At 54.9% G+C, this 14,903-nt stretch overlaps 1 protein-coding gene across 1 annotated transcript in view; it reads left to right on the forward strand.

The window, feature by feature from the left end:
* Window positions 1-14,903, forward strand: part of PLXND1 (plexin D1) — a gene marked incomplete at its 5' end in the record, with an annotated part of 76,903 nt that overhangs the window by 56,203 nt on the left and 5,797 nt on the right. The window contains 10 exons of the mRNA XM_084269538.1: window positions 674-804; window positions 1,238-1,436; window positions 6,934-7,080; window positions 8,853-9,009; window positions 9,495-9,598; window positions 10,395-10,458; window positions 10,839-10,873; window positions 12,255-12,359; window positions 13,117-13,280; window positions 14,678-14,825. Coding sequence (XP_084125664.1) covers window positions 674-804; window positions 1,238-1,436; window positions 6,934-7,080; window positions 8,853-9,009; window positions 9,495-9,598; window positions 10,395-10,458; window positions 10,839-10,873; window positions 12,255-12,359; window positions 13,117-13,280; window positions 14,678-14,825 — 1,254 coding nt within the window. The remainder of the gene's footprint in view (window positions 1-673; window positions 805-1,237; window positions 1,437-6,933; window positions 7,081-8,852; window positions 9,010-9,494; window positions 9,599-10,394; window positions 10,459-10,838; window positions 10,874-12,254; window positions 12,360-13,116; window positions 13,281-14,677; window positions 14,826-14,903) is intronic.

Below are 14,903 nucleotides of genomic sequence, written 5' to 3' on the forward strand. Positions count from 1 at the left end.
CTGAAGAGTCAGAGTTGCTTAGGATAGAGGGGAGATCAGCTTAAAGCAGCTCCAGTGAGATGAGGCAGCTGAGGGCCTTGCCCAGCTGTGTTAACTGTCCTCAAGGAAGGAAGTCCCACATCCCCTTGACCCCCCTTCCAGTGTCCAGCCACCTTAACAGAGAAAATTTCCTTCCTTATATTTAATCCGTGTCCCATGCTCCATCTGGTGTCCCTCACCTCTCACCCTAGCACTGTGCCAGCAGAGAAGAGCGCAGCTCTGCCTTCCTCAGCCCTCCCACAGGGCAGCTGAAGACTGCAGCAAGATCTCCTCTTGCTGCTGCTTCTTCAGGCTGACCAGATGCCACCCTCTCCCCCTCTCCTTGCACACCCACTGTTGCAGCAGCCCTCAGCTGCACGTGCTCTGGTTTGCCAGCAGAGCAGGGAGCCCAGGACAGGCCACGGTGCTGGGGTAGCTGAATGGCTGTGTCACTGTGCAGCAGGTCAGGAGGCTTCAGCTACAGGTCCCGACACCGTCAGTCCTGCCCTCACCAGGAGAGCACGCTGCTCTAAAGGGTCTTCAGCTCAGAACCTCCCTGTTCATCAGGGACATCCTTGCAGCGAGGAAGGATAAAAGCTGGAGGAAGGACAGCAAGCAGGGTTTGTCTCACTCTGCTTTCCATTTTTTCCTTTAGATCCCTGAAAACTGCAGACCCAACATGGAAGAAGGAATCTCACTGTTCTCCACCTTACTCAACAACAAGCACTTTCTCATTGTGTTTGTCCATGCCCTCGAGCAACAGAAGGACTTTGCTGTCAGAGACAGGTAAGAGCTTCAGAACCACAGACCTGGCAACTGGTTTATTCCTACCCTGTAAGAACCCAGCCCATGTCTGCAGCCGTGCGTTTCAGGTGATGGTTGAGTTCCACTTGCCTCTCAATTCTCTCTTGGAAACAGCCATAAACCTCTGTTACCCTGGAGAGCACCAAGAGGTACAGTGAGGGGCTCCAGCGAGTGGCTTACTCGTGGGTGCTCACATCACACAGCATCTGGTTTACCAGTAAGAGAGCAGGAGCTGACCTGAGGTCCTGCAGTGCTGAAGGAGAGGTCGAGGATTCAGCAGAGATGAGCAGGCTCATGAAAATGATCTGAGATACTGCCTGTGTGGGGTTTTTTTTTGGGGGGAGGGGGGTTATGCCAGTCAGCAGTTTAGTCTTGTTGGGTTGGTGCTTGAGTCATACACAGTCCTGTGTTTCAGGTGTAACCTGGCCTCCCTGCTTACTATTGCTTTGCATGGGAAACTGGAGTACTACACCAGCATCATGAAGGACCTCTTGGTGGATCTAATAGATGCTTCAGCTTCCAAAAACCCCAAATTGATGCTGAGGAGAACAGAATCTGTGGTGGAGAAGATGCTCACCAACTGGATGTCCATCTGCATGTACAGCTATCTCAGAGTAAGGGGATCACTGCGGTTCCGGGTGCGAGGTCGCTGCGTGTGTCGGTACTGAGGGCTGAGGAGGCAGCTGAGAACATAAACACCTGACCACTTGAACAGTCACTCATGGGTGACAAATCCAGAGCCTCGAAAGGTTCCAGGGTGGAAGAGCAGCCTGGAGTTCGGTTGCTTCCACACTTCTGCCTGGGGGTGCGGTGAGACCAGGCGTTGTGGCAGGTCTTGCCAAAGGCCAGAGCACAGACTGGCATCTTCACTGTGCCTGAGAAGAGAGCTGTAGGGGAGCTGAAAAAACAACCAGCATGGCTTGAGGTTTTGGAAGCGGTGCCAGCTATTTGTTGTGTTCCCTGACCAGCTTGCGCAGCCGCGCTGACGGTCGCCAGCCAGGCCAGGGCTGGCTCAGGAGCCCCTGCTGCCGGGGGGACGAGGCCGCTCCGTGTCGCTGCCTGGCAGTGTGAGGGGCGTGAGGGGCCTGCCCGGTTCCACGCTGGCCAGGCAGCAGGAGAGGTGGGCTGTCTGTCCCAGAAGCCTGACTGTCTTCCGACGGTGAGGAGAAGGAATATATTTGGCATCTCAGAGCACATCAGCAGTCCATCTGCTCAGTGCTTTATCTCCAGCATTTGCCAATTCTGGTTGGAATTTCCCAGAAGAATTGAGCAATAACTTAATTGATTCCATGGCAGTTAATTGGAGGACACCCCATTCTACTCACAGGGGAGAGCCTTGAAAAAGCCTTTGAAAAATCTCTGTTCCCAAAGTGTTTGCTATAGCCACAGAAGCAATACTGTATTGTCCTCATACATACCGTAATGTCTTCTAATCCCAGCTGATGATCGCTCCTTGTCCTAAAACCCGTGGCTTTGTAGTTCATAATCTTTCATTTCAGCTCACATAATTAGCCAGCATAATGAAAGAAAAGTTAGAGGAGCAGATGAGGATGGCTGTGCCGATGCAGCACAACCATCCAGCCTGGGAGACCAGAAAAGGGTGAATTAGCGATTTTCTCTTTTTTTTTTTTAATCTTCAGTTTCTGTGCCTGTAGTTAAACCATTGGAGGAGAAAAAAATGCTGATCTCTCCTTTTGGAGAGTGGAGACCACATGTGAGGCATCTGATCCAACTCCAGTTTGTGCTAAAAATGGACATTGTGCAAGAATGGCTTCTCAGGGGAAAAACAAGAAAAAGAGGAAAGAAAGTGGAGTCTTACCACACAGGCTGGAAGAGTCAGGCACATCACATAGTTGATTAATGTGAGGACATCCCAGTGCTGCCCTTCCTGGGGGTGCCAGGGGAGGTGCCCATCACCGCAGGCTTGTCTGAGGTCTGTGGCAGGTCCGGAGGCCGTCCGGTGGCTGGGGGTGTGTGAACAGTGCTGGTGGGAGCCATGGGATGGCTTTCCTGGGCCTTGTGGCCCTGGCCCACCCCACAGAGGGAGGAGGAAGGTCAGGGCTGGACAGGGGCAGGTGTACAGGCTGGCAGTGACCCTCTGCAGAGCTGACAGGCCACCAGCTGAACCTGCATTTCCATTCGCCTGGGGATGGGTCCTCAGCACGGTTGACGTTGCGTGCTGGGCTTGCTGTCCCCTCCTTGCCTCACGTGCTCAGCCTGAAGCTGGGGCAGCGAAGACCATCCCGTGCTTCCTACCACAGCCTGTTCCTGTTTCTGGAAAGCAAACACTTCCCACACTAGGGCACAATGAAGAGTTGATGTCCAGGGGACTTCCACATCATATGTGCTCCACAGTGAAGGTGGGGGACCCAGTCAGAGGAGAAACCATGCTGCCTGCTGAAGTGCAGAGGAGGAAGAGAGTTGGTCAGTCAGGAACGACTGGAGAGGCCCTTTGCCTGTCCCAGCAGATAGGAGCTCAGCTGGTCAGAGGGGTGGCCGGGTCTCGCTTTGTGTCGGCAGAGCTGGGACCCTCCCACTGCGCAGACGAGCACGGAGCTGCTGCAGGCAGACAGCACCGCCTCACGCACGGGCTGGTTCCAGCCCGGGGCTGTGATTTAAACACTAGCTGATAGGCAAATGCCTCCCATGTGCCTTGGTTGCTCTGGATCAAACTCTGTTGCCTTCGGAGAGGCATTTCTTGGTTAAGAGAGAAGGCTGCCTGTAGCTCTGCTCTGTCAGGCGTGTGACGGTGGGTCTGGTTTTCATTCCTGCCTTATCCCCATTCATCACAAGGTCTATTCGAAGCAGCTGCTGCGAAGTCCCCGCCGTGGTGCAGTGGAAAAGTTCCAAGTGCTTGTATTTTCCCTTGTAAGTCAACGCTACATGCTCAGAACATTTGTTTCCTGTTACTGCCCTGCCTCACAGTCCGTCCGTTTGTGTTCTGTGGGACAGTGATTTGAAGGAGCTGTCTTCAACTGGGAAGGCGTCACCCGCCACAGTCACCAGTGGTCTGAGCATGTGGAGGGCACCTGAAGGCACTGGAGTCACCGTGCCGGTGGGGAGCCGTGGTGCAGTGCCGGTGGGGGAAGGACTAGCAGGAGGCTCCCTGCGTGGGGCTCGGCTCAGAGGAAGCGTTTGCACCCTCAATGCAGACATACCCCTGTGCCTGCAGAGCTGAGTGGGAATCGTAGATAAAACACCCCACGTCTCTACTTTCTACTGCAGCTTTGGTGGGAAATGCTGGGGAAAAAGCCTTCCCTGAGAGCTACATGGTACCATCGTGCCTGGCTCCTGACAGGATCAGAGGAGGGGGAGCTGAAGGAAAATTTGGGTCCTGGAATTCAGCTTTTTGGTCTGGGTCCAAGCTTCCCAAAGTCCTGCAGGTGGGATGGAGCAGCAGTTTGGTTCTTCACAGAATGCAAACAGATAATCACCCCAGAATTAGTGGGCATTTGGGATGAGCAGCTGTTTTCTGTGCTGTTCCTACCCCAGCCTCTCCCAGACATGTTGGAAATGGCTGTAACGTGTTCCTGAGAGGACATCTCTAATGACTTGTCAGCCTTGTTAATAGGGCAGCAACATGTGAATCCAGTCTGTGCTCTAAGACTTTTTTTTCCCAGGCATATAAAACCCCAGCCCTCCCACGCTCCTCGTGCGTGAAGCAGTTCAAGTAATGCCAGCCTGAACTGTGCTTCCCATTACCACAAAGTTATTTCAGTGCCCTGGGTAGCTTTAAGAGCCCCTAACAGCTCAGTCAAAAATGAAAATGAAGTCTCATTAAAATACATTCACAATAGGAGGAAAAAAGGCCCCAGACTGTGTTTTTTTTAAGTATTTTTTATCCTGAATCAGCACTGATCTCTTCTAGTTAAACTTCCTTTCTCCCAACTAGCCAAGTCCAGAGACAGTTTTGATTCATTTCCAGATGAGTTTTCCGAACAATGCTCGAGGTTTCCAAGTTTGCCATTTTATCTCTGGTCCCTGCCTGCCAGCCCTCCTTTCCCCTCTTTGAAATTTGCTGTCTGATTAGCGCTTTTGCAGATTTCCATAACATCCCGCGGTTCCTGAGCCTGAGAGCCAAGAAGCCAAACAGAAATAGCACCATGCCGGCGGAGCGCTGGCGGCCCTCGCCGTGCCGCCAGTCCCAGGCTGACACTGCAGCAGGCCCGAGGCGCACACAGCTCCACGGCGCGGGGCTCTGCCTGCGTGGGAAGGTGCCACTCGCTCAGCCTTGACCCGTGCTGCCTGCGCCCTTTCCAGGCCACGAAGAAGCTCCTGTATCAGCAGGACTCGCGCTTCCCTGATGTTTTTGGAGGCGGCCGCGTAGCTGTTGGCAGCCCCTCGCGCCGCTGCGGCCAGAGCCAGGCCCAGAGCTTCCCACGGCAGGGACGGGGCAGGCTCCAAAACCCGGCGCTGAATTTAGCCTGGGGTTCGTCCCTGCTGCGTGCAGGGACATAAACAGTGTGACATAAAGGGTGTTCCTGGCCATGGCATCATCGGGATCTGTGTCGGGTCAGCGTGGCCGTGCTCCTCGGGTCACTGGCAGGGAGAGCAGGAACGGCAGCCCGGCCGTGTCTCCGTGTCGCTGTCACCCTCAGCCCTGCTGCTGTGAGCCCCTTTCGTGCTGCGTGCTCAGCGGGAGCGCTGCAGGAAGTCATTAAACCTGGGCAGAAGCCCAAGGAGCTTCCCTGTGCTCAGAAAGAAGCTGCCCTGGGCACACCAAGCGGCTGCGGGGCTGGCGCAGATGGTGCGTGCCCACCTACAGCCCCGCCGCAGCCTCGCACCGGATAGCGCTGAGCGCAGCCCAATCAGAACCGACATAAAGCTAATTGCTTTAGCAATTACAGGGCAATTAGAATAAAAGAATCACCAAGTCTTAATTAAGAAGCAGATTGAACAGGATTTAGCAGCTCCTAGCTGAGAAATACCAAATCATTCACTATCTGTTGTCTCGAGTAAGATCTCAGATGGCAGGGATGTTTGTGTGGGGCGTGTGTGATGCTCACAGAGTACATAAATGTGCCATAATTGGCACTTGCCTGGTTGGAAGGAAGTTGCACATGAGCGCTGGGGAGAATGGGATGTACTCCAGTACTGGAAAGTTTCTTAAGAAAGTGTCTAGTGTTTTACTTGCACATCAGCGTAGCAGACAGGAGCAGATCAGGAGTCTGGCTGAACCGCAATAGCTGGTCCCTGTTATGTGTTCTTTTGTTTTCACTGCAGCAGCGTCACAGTCCACCTCTGCCCTGTAAGATGGTTTGATGCGTGCAAGGAGTTAAATGGTGTTTGCTTGCTGTTGCATGGGAACAGCTTGTTGACCCTGATCCTTGCTGTTTTGCTGCGATCAGGGCGCTGTTGTGGTATGAGAAGCATGAATACTGGTTCCCAGAGCCACAGGCACATGCAGTGGGCTCACTTCATGGATTTCAACAGCAAACCATGCTGTGCAAAGGGTTTCTCAGCTGGTACCTTTGTGAAAAAGCCTGGGCGCTCACGTATCTCTTCAGACCTGGATTTTTGTGCACAGCAGCCTTGTGCTGAGCGCAGTACACACCCTGTCAGATTGCAAGAAACATCTCTGCTGTGCCAGATTCTCCCTGATGTTCTCGTGCAGTTTCACATGTAAATGAATGCACGTTTGTGTTTGCCAAGCGTGACACGTGCCCGTCCCCCCACCGCTCCACGCGTGCCCCCACCCCCAGAGCTGTACCCCGCACTCTGCCCGCCGGGCAGCATCGCTGGCACGGCCCGCTGGTGGCAAGGCACAGCCCCACGGGGGCTGGATGGGGAATGTTGGTGCTGACAATCACAGCTCACCCCCCCGAAAGTCGCCTGCGGCTGTTGTCGGCTGTTATGTCCTCTTCCCGTCTGTGCTGTCACATTGCCACAAGTCTGAACACTACTGAGCAGCCTCAGAGAGATGTTGGTGGGAGCTGGGTGGGCGACAGTGCTGAGCGCCCCGGGGGTTCGCAGTGCCTGGTGTGGACAGTCCCGTTCCCCAGTTTGCAGAGGCAGCATCAGGGCCCCTACACAGCCCATCCCACCACGCTGCTGGAAGGAGGTACAGCCACCGGGTCCGGTTTGCTTACTTGGCCTTCTTTCCTTCCCCAGGAGACAGTTGGAGAGCCCTTCTTCCTCTTGATCTGCGCCATCAAACAGCAAATTAACAAAGGCTCCATCGATGCCATCACAGGGAAAGCCAGGTACACGCTCAACGAGGAGTGGCTCCTGAGGGAGAACATCGAGGCCAAGCCAAGGGTGAGTACCTGCACCCCAGGGGCCTGGCAAATGGGTCCCCTCGCAGGGCGGTGCTGCAAGTGGCCAATTTTGTACCTGGGTGGGTGCAATAACCACGTTAGTCACAGCCCTTACCACTGCCTAAGCACATGACCACAGAGCAGGGCTCACAGCGACTGCAGGTGCCAGGGGCTGTCCCTTGGTGGGTCACTGAGACCTCAGATTAGGGGTTGAGAGAGGCAAGAGAATTTGTTCTGCCTTGTTCAGAGAGTTAAAGCAACAGGCTTGTGGTCAAAAGAGCATCTTCACCAGCAGCAGGAAGGTGCTGGCTGGGCAGTGTCCCGTGGTGAGGGCTGTTCCCCAGCGCTGCAGGAGCAGTCCAGCAAAATGCCTCTGGAGGGAAGAGGGCAGACAGGGCTGTGTGTGTGAGGGTCCCCCCTGTGCCTGACACAGAATCCAGCAGATGACTTTCCAGAGCCTGGGTCACATCCAGCTTTCAATTACCTGGCATAAATCTGGAGCATCATCACTCAAGGCAGTGGGTTACCCCAGATGCACATCACTGATGCAGAGCAGGTTGGAGCTCCGCACCCTCTGCAGATTCCTGTCACCAATTGACCTGTGAATTTCCACACAGAGCCAGAGGGGGTTAGCAGCAGGGTGCAAGGTATTGGCTTTCTTGGCAGAAATGGCAACTTCATGAGTCTGAGCAGGGGAAGTGTGATTGCTTCCGACTTTATTTAGAAGAGAAACAGAAGTACACGGGGTGTGGTGGAGGAAGGAGAGCAGTGCAACCTTAGTGCCAGCTCACCGGCACTTCCCCGCACTGCTGGTAACTGAACCTCTGCTTTAAAAACACCTGCACGGTATGCAGCATGAAAAAAGGTCTTTGTTTGGTGCTGTGGAGAAAACTGGGCTTCATCCGTGCGTTCACACTGTGGTCAAGGCTTCTGGGTCTGTGTCCTGGCACTTAGCAGCAGTATTTGCTGTGCAAAGCCTGGCTGCACGTCGCAGGTCCACCCAGTGTCCTTCTGAGAGGCAGCTCTGGGCAGTGAGACGGCCTCTGGACTGCATTCCCAATGGATGGAGGCACAGCCTGGCCTGGCCTTCGGGCGCTCCAAGGCATGTTGGCTGCAAGCAGAGGCAGAGCTGTGGCTGTCCCGGGGCAGAGCTGTGCCTCACAAGAAAAGGAGAGGAGTTTTTATAGGGAGAGTCACTTGTTGAGCAGCTTTCTGCTGTGACCACAGTGGCCCCGGGCACCCCCAAGGTCCCAGCTGGCATCTGTGGCCCCTTGCAGCCACTCGTCCCGCTGTTGAGGGTGTTCTCAAGCAGGTGGTCGGGTGGTGCTGGTGGTATTACCCCTGTGTTGCCGCAGACCCAGCCTGCAGTGTGAGCTAGGCCAGTCGCCTCGGGGAGAGGCAGAGCAGGGAGCCTCTGCAGTCCCATTAGTCACCGGTCAGCCCTGCAGCTGAGGACATGACTGGTTGTGGGGGCTGACCTTTCCTCCTGCCCCCAAGGTGGTCTCTGCGCGTCGGGGGTAATGCCCATTAGCAGGGCGGTGCGAGGTCGCAGTGTCACTCCCTGTGTCCTCCTGGCTCCGTTAACAAACAGGGGCCTTCAGCCTCTGGGAGCTATAAATCAGTGCCTCTCACCAGTGGAAAAGCGTAGATGATGCATTTGTTCAGCCTGATTGCCAGCACATGGGGCCTGGAGCACACCAGCGAGAGCCTCCCCATGTCCTTGGGAGCCAGCAGAGCTGGGCAGGTCACCCCTAACTCAGCCTCTGCCCACAGAACCTCAACGTCTCCTTCCAAGGCTGTGGGATGGACTCACTGAGCGTCAGGGCCATGGACACAGACACGCTGAGCCAAGTGAAGGAAAAGATTCTGGAGGCCTTCTGCAAGAACGTCCCCTACTCCCAGTGGCCAAGGGTGGAAGACGTTGACCTCGGTAAGGACCAGATGCGTGGGATCAGCCAGCCCTCAAAAGCAAAGCGAGCACCTGATGTTCATGGCAGCTCTTGGTGTCTGTCTGGGGCAGTGGGTGAGGCAGCACTGGGAAGAGGGCAGACGTCAGGTCAGCCTTTTCCTGAGGATGGTCTTTAGGAATGAGCCATGGGACCTGATACTGGTGGGCAGCAATAAGCAGGCAATAACTGGAAAAAAGCTTTAGGTACGCCCAGGTGGAGCAGAGGGTTGTTGGTCTTGGACCGTTTAAAGCCTTAACTCCAGAACAGGTTCCCTCTAAAACACCCCAGCATCCACGGCAGGTCTAGTCTGGAACTCCCTGCTCCAGGGGCCAACCCTGGAGGCCATTGGTAAACGTCTGCTCGGGGTTCACGGAGCCCCAGAGGCCTCAGGGCTGTGCAGCCCCTGGGCACCACGCTGCACGTGCCTGCTTGGCTGGTGTCTCACTTCTCCCTTCCCTGTGTTCAGAGTGGTTTGCCACCAGCACCGACAGCTACATCCTCCGGGACCTCGATGACACCTCGGTGGTGGAGGACGGCAGGAAGAAGCTCAACACATTAGCACATTACAAGGTAAACGTGGCAGTGCTGCGGGGAAGCTTTGCTCCCTCAGAGCCTGCCGGGCCTCAGGGGCGAGCTGCGGTTCCCCCTCCAAAAAGAGGATTATCGGGAGCAAGCAGGGAGGTTGCCATAGCTCCGTGAGAGCTTCCGGGGAATAGACATCTGCCCTGGCGAGCAGCTCGTTAATATTGCAACACACTGAAACTAATTAAACACTCTTCATGCAAAACAAGTTATTACTGACAACAGAAAGAGGAGGAAAAAACCCTCCTATTCCCAACGGCCACCAGCTTGGCTGATTAGTATCACTCTGCTCTTGATCCGTGCTCCTGCTGAAATCACTGGCACAAGTGCCGCTGCCCGCCCTGGGAGCCGGGGCGAGGGATGCCATGGAGGAGCAGAGGCCAAAGCTCTGGGGAAATGGGGCAAATCTAATTGTTTTCTTGACCGTTTTTCCTTTTAAAATTAAATGAAACCAGAAATTCTTATATAATTTCCATATTCCCTGGCATGCCTGGGAGCACAATCCTCACTGGTCTGTAGCAGCGTGTGGAAAATCAGAAACGGAGAGCTGAGTACTGATTAATGTTGTTACTGGTGTGAGGGCCGTGCCACACAGCCCATGGCTGGCACAGGGCCCCTGTGCTGAGAGCTGAACGTGCCCCAAGGGGCTGGGCTGTGCCTGGGCACCTCTCCCGGTGACGGCACCAGCATCCCCCAGCTCCTGGGATCTCCAGGGGCCCTGCTGGCTCCCTGCGAGGCACCGTGATGGCCCCAGCACTGATTCTGCTCTTCTGTTCCTCCGCAGATCCCCGAAGGGGCGTCGCTGGCCATGAGTCTGTCAGACAAGAAAGACACCACGCTGAGCAGAGGTAACGTCTCACCTCTTCCTGGGCAGCAGCACTCGTGTTTTTAGAGGGTGTCTCTGGCCGGGGATGCTGAGAGCTGCTGCCAGCGCCCTGCCCTGGATATTAGCAGCATTTATAGGTCACCCCTTTGTAGTGGCACTTTGAGCAAAGCTGGGCATCGTTCAGGAGCTCCTTAAAGTCCTTCCCAGGGTCCTTGCCAGGCACCCTGGAAGGCTCCAGATGGGGTCATTGGACAACCACGGGGGTTGCTTGGGGTGGGAATGCCAGCCCAGTGCTGGGCTCCTGGGAAAGCAGAACCCCTCCACATGTGGAGACTGTCTGCAGAGGCGGGTTTGGGTCTGCGTCCCCTGACAGCTGCTCTGTCTTTCTCTTCTGCTTCACAGTGAAGGATTTGGACACCGAAAAGTACTTCCACTTGGTAAGTACCCTGCGCCCAGGTGTGGAGGCTGGTGGCTGGCCAGGGAGGGCCAGGGGGCTGCCCCCCCGTCCTTCCACACCAGGGACCTTCTGTGGGGGAGCAGAGCCATCGGGTGCCCTTCTAATGCTCCGCGTATCTCGACACGTCACACCGTTGCGATGGCTGCCCAGCAGCAGGCAGCAGAAGCTGTTGCTTCTGTCCCTGCAGAGGGACCGGGTCAGGTTGTCTGGGGCAGCAGCTGGCCCCACAGCACTGGGGCAGGCAGGGCCTGGGCTGGGGAACCCCCTCCACCAGGCAGTGGGGCCAGGTTGTCCTGGAGAACACTGGGAGCAAAGAGGTGACTCATTTGATTCCTTGTCTCTCCTGTGCTTCAGTCTCTGTTCCTGTTTTCTCAGCACGTGTGATGAAGGAGGAGAAAGCCTCCTCAGCCTCACTGACAGTAACTTCATTCATCACTGTGGGCTGGGATGTCAGCTGTGATGAAGAAGCTGGGTCAGGGCTCCTTAGTATCCTTCAGAGGGGCTCAGAGAGGCTCAGGAAGGTTATCTGCAGCCAAGCTTTAGTACTATGGGATGTCATAAAAAATGAGCAGGATGGGAAAGTAATTGTTGTGCCTGATCCAGCTACCAGCAGTCAGAGAGCTTGAGCGCACAGTGCAGCACCCACACAGCCTTGGTCAGGTCCCCTACCAGCAGCTCCTGGTGTGCCACCTGCTTCCCAGGGCTGCAGAGAGGGATTTGTTCTGTGAAAGTACCAAGTGCTGAACACTTACAGGCTGTTATGGAAAAGATGGACAACAATACTTCATAGCCTGATTATTGTTTTCTCTGCTAAAGTTTCCATGCTCAGCTAGAATACAGACACATGGTGATGTGTGCAGGGATGGAACCCGAGTGTGCACGCGTGTGAGAATGCCAGGAGGGACTTAAATGGCTGCTCAGTCATTGCAGAGCAGTGATTACCTGACCCCACTGGTGGAATATTTATTTCTGGGTTTGTAAAGGCAGGGTAGGGATATGGCTGAGTGATCCTGCACTTCAGATGCAAGAGAGCTGGCTTGCACAGAGCCTTGCCCAGACTGCAGCCGCACGGGAGCACTGCACGGGGCTGGGGAGGGGGAGCAGAGCAGCCTGCAGAGTGAGATGGATCGTTTAATTTTCTCTGCCTGGCTTGAGAGAGGCAATAAAGGGCACAAGAGAAACAAATGTCAGAAAAACTGCATATTATGAGCCACTTTTCAAGCCATATAAGGGTGGATTTATAACACAGTGACTGCTTTTTAATTCAGTTTTATATACAGCTGAAATTCTATACTGAAAGGGAAATTCAGTGTGACACCTCCGGAGGGGAGCGCTCTGAACATGTGTTTTGTATTGACCAGGTTCTCCCAACCGATGAGTCAGTGGAACACAAGAAGTCCCACAGACAGAGCCATAGGAAGAAGGTGCTGCCAGAGATCTACCTGACCAGGCTGCTCTCCACGAAGGTAGGAGCTGGGACACCCTTGGTTGCAGCAGGTGGGGTTGCTGTTTGTGCTCTGGAGCGAGAAGCCCTCTCGGGAAGCAGCACTGCGGGGCTGGTTGCGCTCAACAGACGCTGGGACCCTTCTGTCCTGGCCAGCTGTAGCGTGTTCAGTGAGGCTGCTGGGCACCATGGGCTCCTTGGGCTCCCACCAGCTTTCCAGCTCACCCTCTGAGCAGCCCTGGTTGGGTCTGGGGTCTGTGCACATGGCTTGTGATGCACAGTTTAGACCTGAACCCCAGTGAGAGATCCTGCTGGGAAAGGAGGGGGAGATGCTCGGCTCTGGGAGCAGGGGGAATGTCTGTGTGACCCCAATTCAGATTGGAACTTCCCCACACTCTGTGAGTGCTCACTCCAGCAGTTGGGCTCCCAGCCCATCTTTAATCCCAGCATGATGCCTCACTGGAGCAGAGATCACAAGAATGGCCAGCAGTCTCTGGTCTTCTTTGTATTTACTGTGCAGAACACTCACAGATGTGAGATCTGAGCAGTAAGAAAGAAAATCTCAGTGCCAAAAGAAATTAAACCCAAATGCAAGCTAATTATCTTGCTATGCACAAACAAACCTTTCCCTCCCTGCTTCATCATCCCCTTTCTCTTCTAATTTATCCAACTGGCAGCAAAGGGTTTCCCTTTGTGCGCAGCAGCCACAGCCCCTGGTGCTGCTTTCCTGGGCTGGGGTGCTGCCTCCCCAGCTCCCATGGGGTGTGCTTGTCCCGCAGGGCACGCTGCAGAAGTTCCTGGACGACTTGTTCAAAGCCATTCTCAGTATCCGGGATGATAAACCGCCCGTGGCCATCAAGTATTTCTTTGACTTCCTAGAAGAGCAAGCAGAGAAAAGAGGGATCACAGACCCTGACACTATGCACATCTGGAAGACCAACAGGTTTGGAAGAGGAAATATCTTCTTTCCTTCCCTCCTTCCCTCCCTCCTTCCTTCCTTCCATCCATCCATCCATTGCTCAGGAGAAGCAGCTGCAAAGGTTGCTAAAAGTAGAAGAGGGAGTTGGAAAACAGGAGGGGTGGTGGAGGGGGTGGTGAAAGATGGGGCCAAGCACAGGCTTAGATTGCTCTGAGCAGACACAGGGCTCAGGGGAGCTAGAAGAGGAGGTGTAGGCAGATAGAGGCAGAGCAAGCTGGCACACTAATACAAGCAGTTAAAGGAGAAACAAGAGGGACAGGATGATGGGAGACATCACTGGCATTAGCTCCAAGCACCAGAGACCTGAGACAGAGTCTAAAAGCACGTCAGGTCTTAAAACATCATGGAGATTGCTAAAACGGCGTGTTTGGCTCTTTTTCATTTGTTCTCTGGCTTTTCAGCCCTTGGGGGCACTTCTCCTGACTTATCTCTGTAACCAAGCTGAGGCTCCAGGGTATTCACAGGACTCCAGAGCTGGTGCTGTGACAGCAGCGTGCTGGCAGGCACCACGGTGCTGGGGACCAGCTGGGAGCAGTGCTGAGGGGACTGGTGAGCAGCAGCAGCATGGGGCAGCTAAAGTGAAGGGGGAAACAGAGCAGGGGACGAACCAGAAGATTTAACCGAGGAGAGCAGGGAGCTTGAAGGGAGCATCAAGGAGAGGCCCAGCGCTTCTGGGGCTCCAGGGACAATAACTGTTTCCAGCCCAACCTGAGAAAATTAAACCCAAACTTGGCTGGGTCAGCAGACCCAACCACTGAGCCTGCCCTTCGTTGCCTTTAATTGCCAGCAGAGCAAAGGCTTAATATTGCCTTTCAGTTCTCAGCTGCTGAGGAGCGACTGAAGGAGCTAAAGGTGCCTCACAGGGTCAGTGCAAAGGGTGAGCGAAATGCCAGAGCTGCTGTGGCCAAACGTGCAGTGAGGTAAGAGGAGGAGATGGGAGAGCAGATAAAAGATGCTTACCATCACTGCAGACTGATGGTGGCTGCTGTCAGGGGAGAAGGGAAAGGTGCTGGCACCGTCACGATGGAAACCGAAGCCAGTTCAGCAGCCCCAGGCAGGCAAACCTGGCAGTGGCTCAGCTGGGGGATGCTGGAGGAGCAGGGGATCAGGCTGCATGTGAAGTCTCCCACCCAGGCCACGTGTGTCAGCCTGAGGAAATGTCTTGGGGTGAGGGGTGAAGAAGTGTGCCTGCCCTCCAGCCAGGCAGAGGGCCATATGCTATCAGGATGTGATTAAATAGCAGAGCCTGGCTCCTCATTACTCTCCTCCTCGTTACTCAGTGTCTGTCATCACCTGTCCCACGTTCCTCCCCTCTCCCTCTGGAGTCTACCCAGTGTGTTCCTGGCTTCTTTCCTTCCCAGCCTACCTCTGAGGTTTTGGGTCAACATCCTGAAGAACCCGCAGTTCGTCTTTGACATTGACAAGACAGACCACATCGACGCCTGTCTCTCTGTGATAGCCCAGGCCTTCATCGATGCCTGCTCCCTGTCCGACCTGCAGCTGGGCAAGGTACCCTCCAGACAGGACATCTCACTGCTGCGCAGGCAGCCACAGCCCAGCGCGGTGGGAAGGCCCATCAGAGGTCAC

Source organism: Gallinula chloropus (genome assembly GCF_964237585.1).
Source record: "Gallinula chloropus genome assembly, chromosome: 12".
NCBI lineage: Eukaryota > Metazoa > Chordata > Aves > Gruiformes > Rallidae > Gallinula > Gallinula chloropus.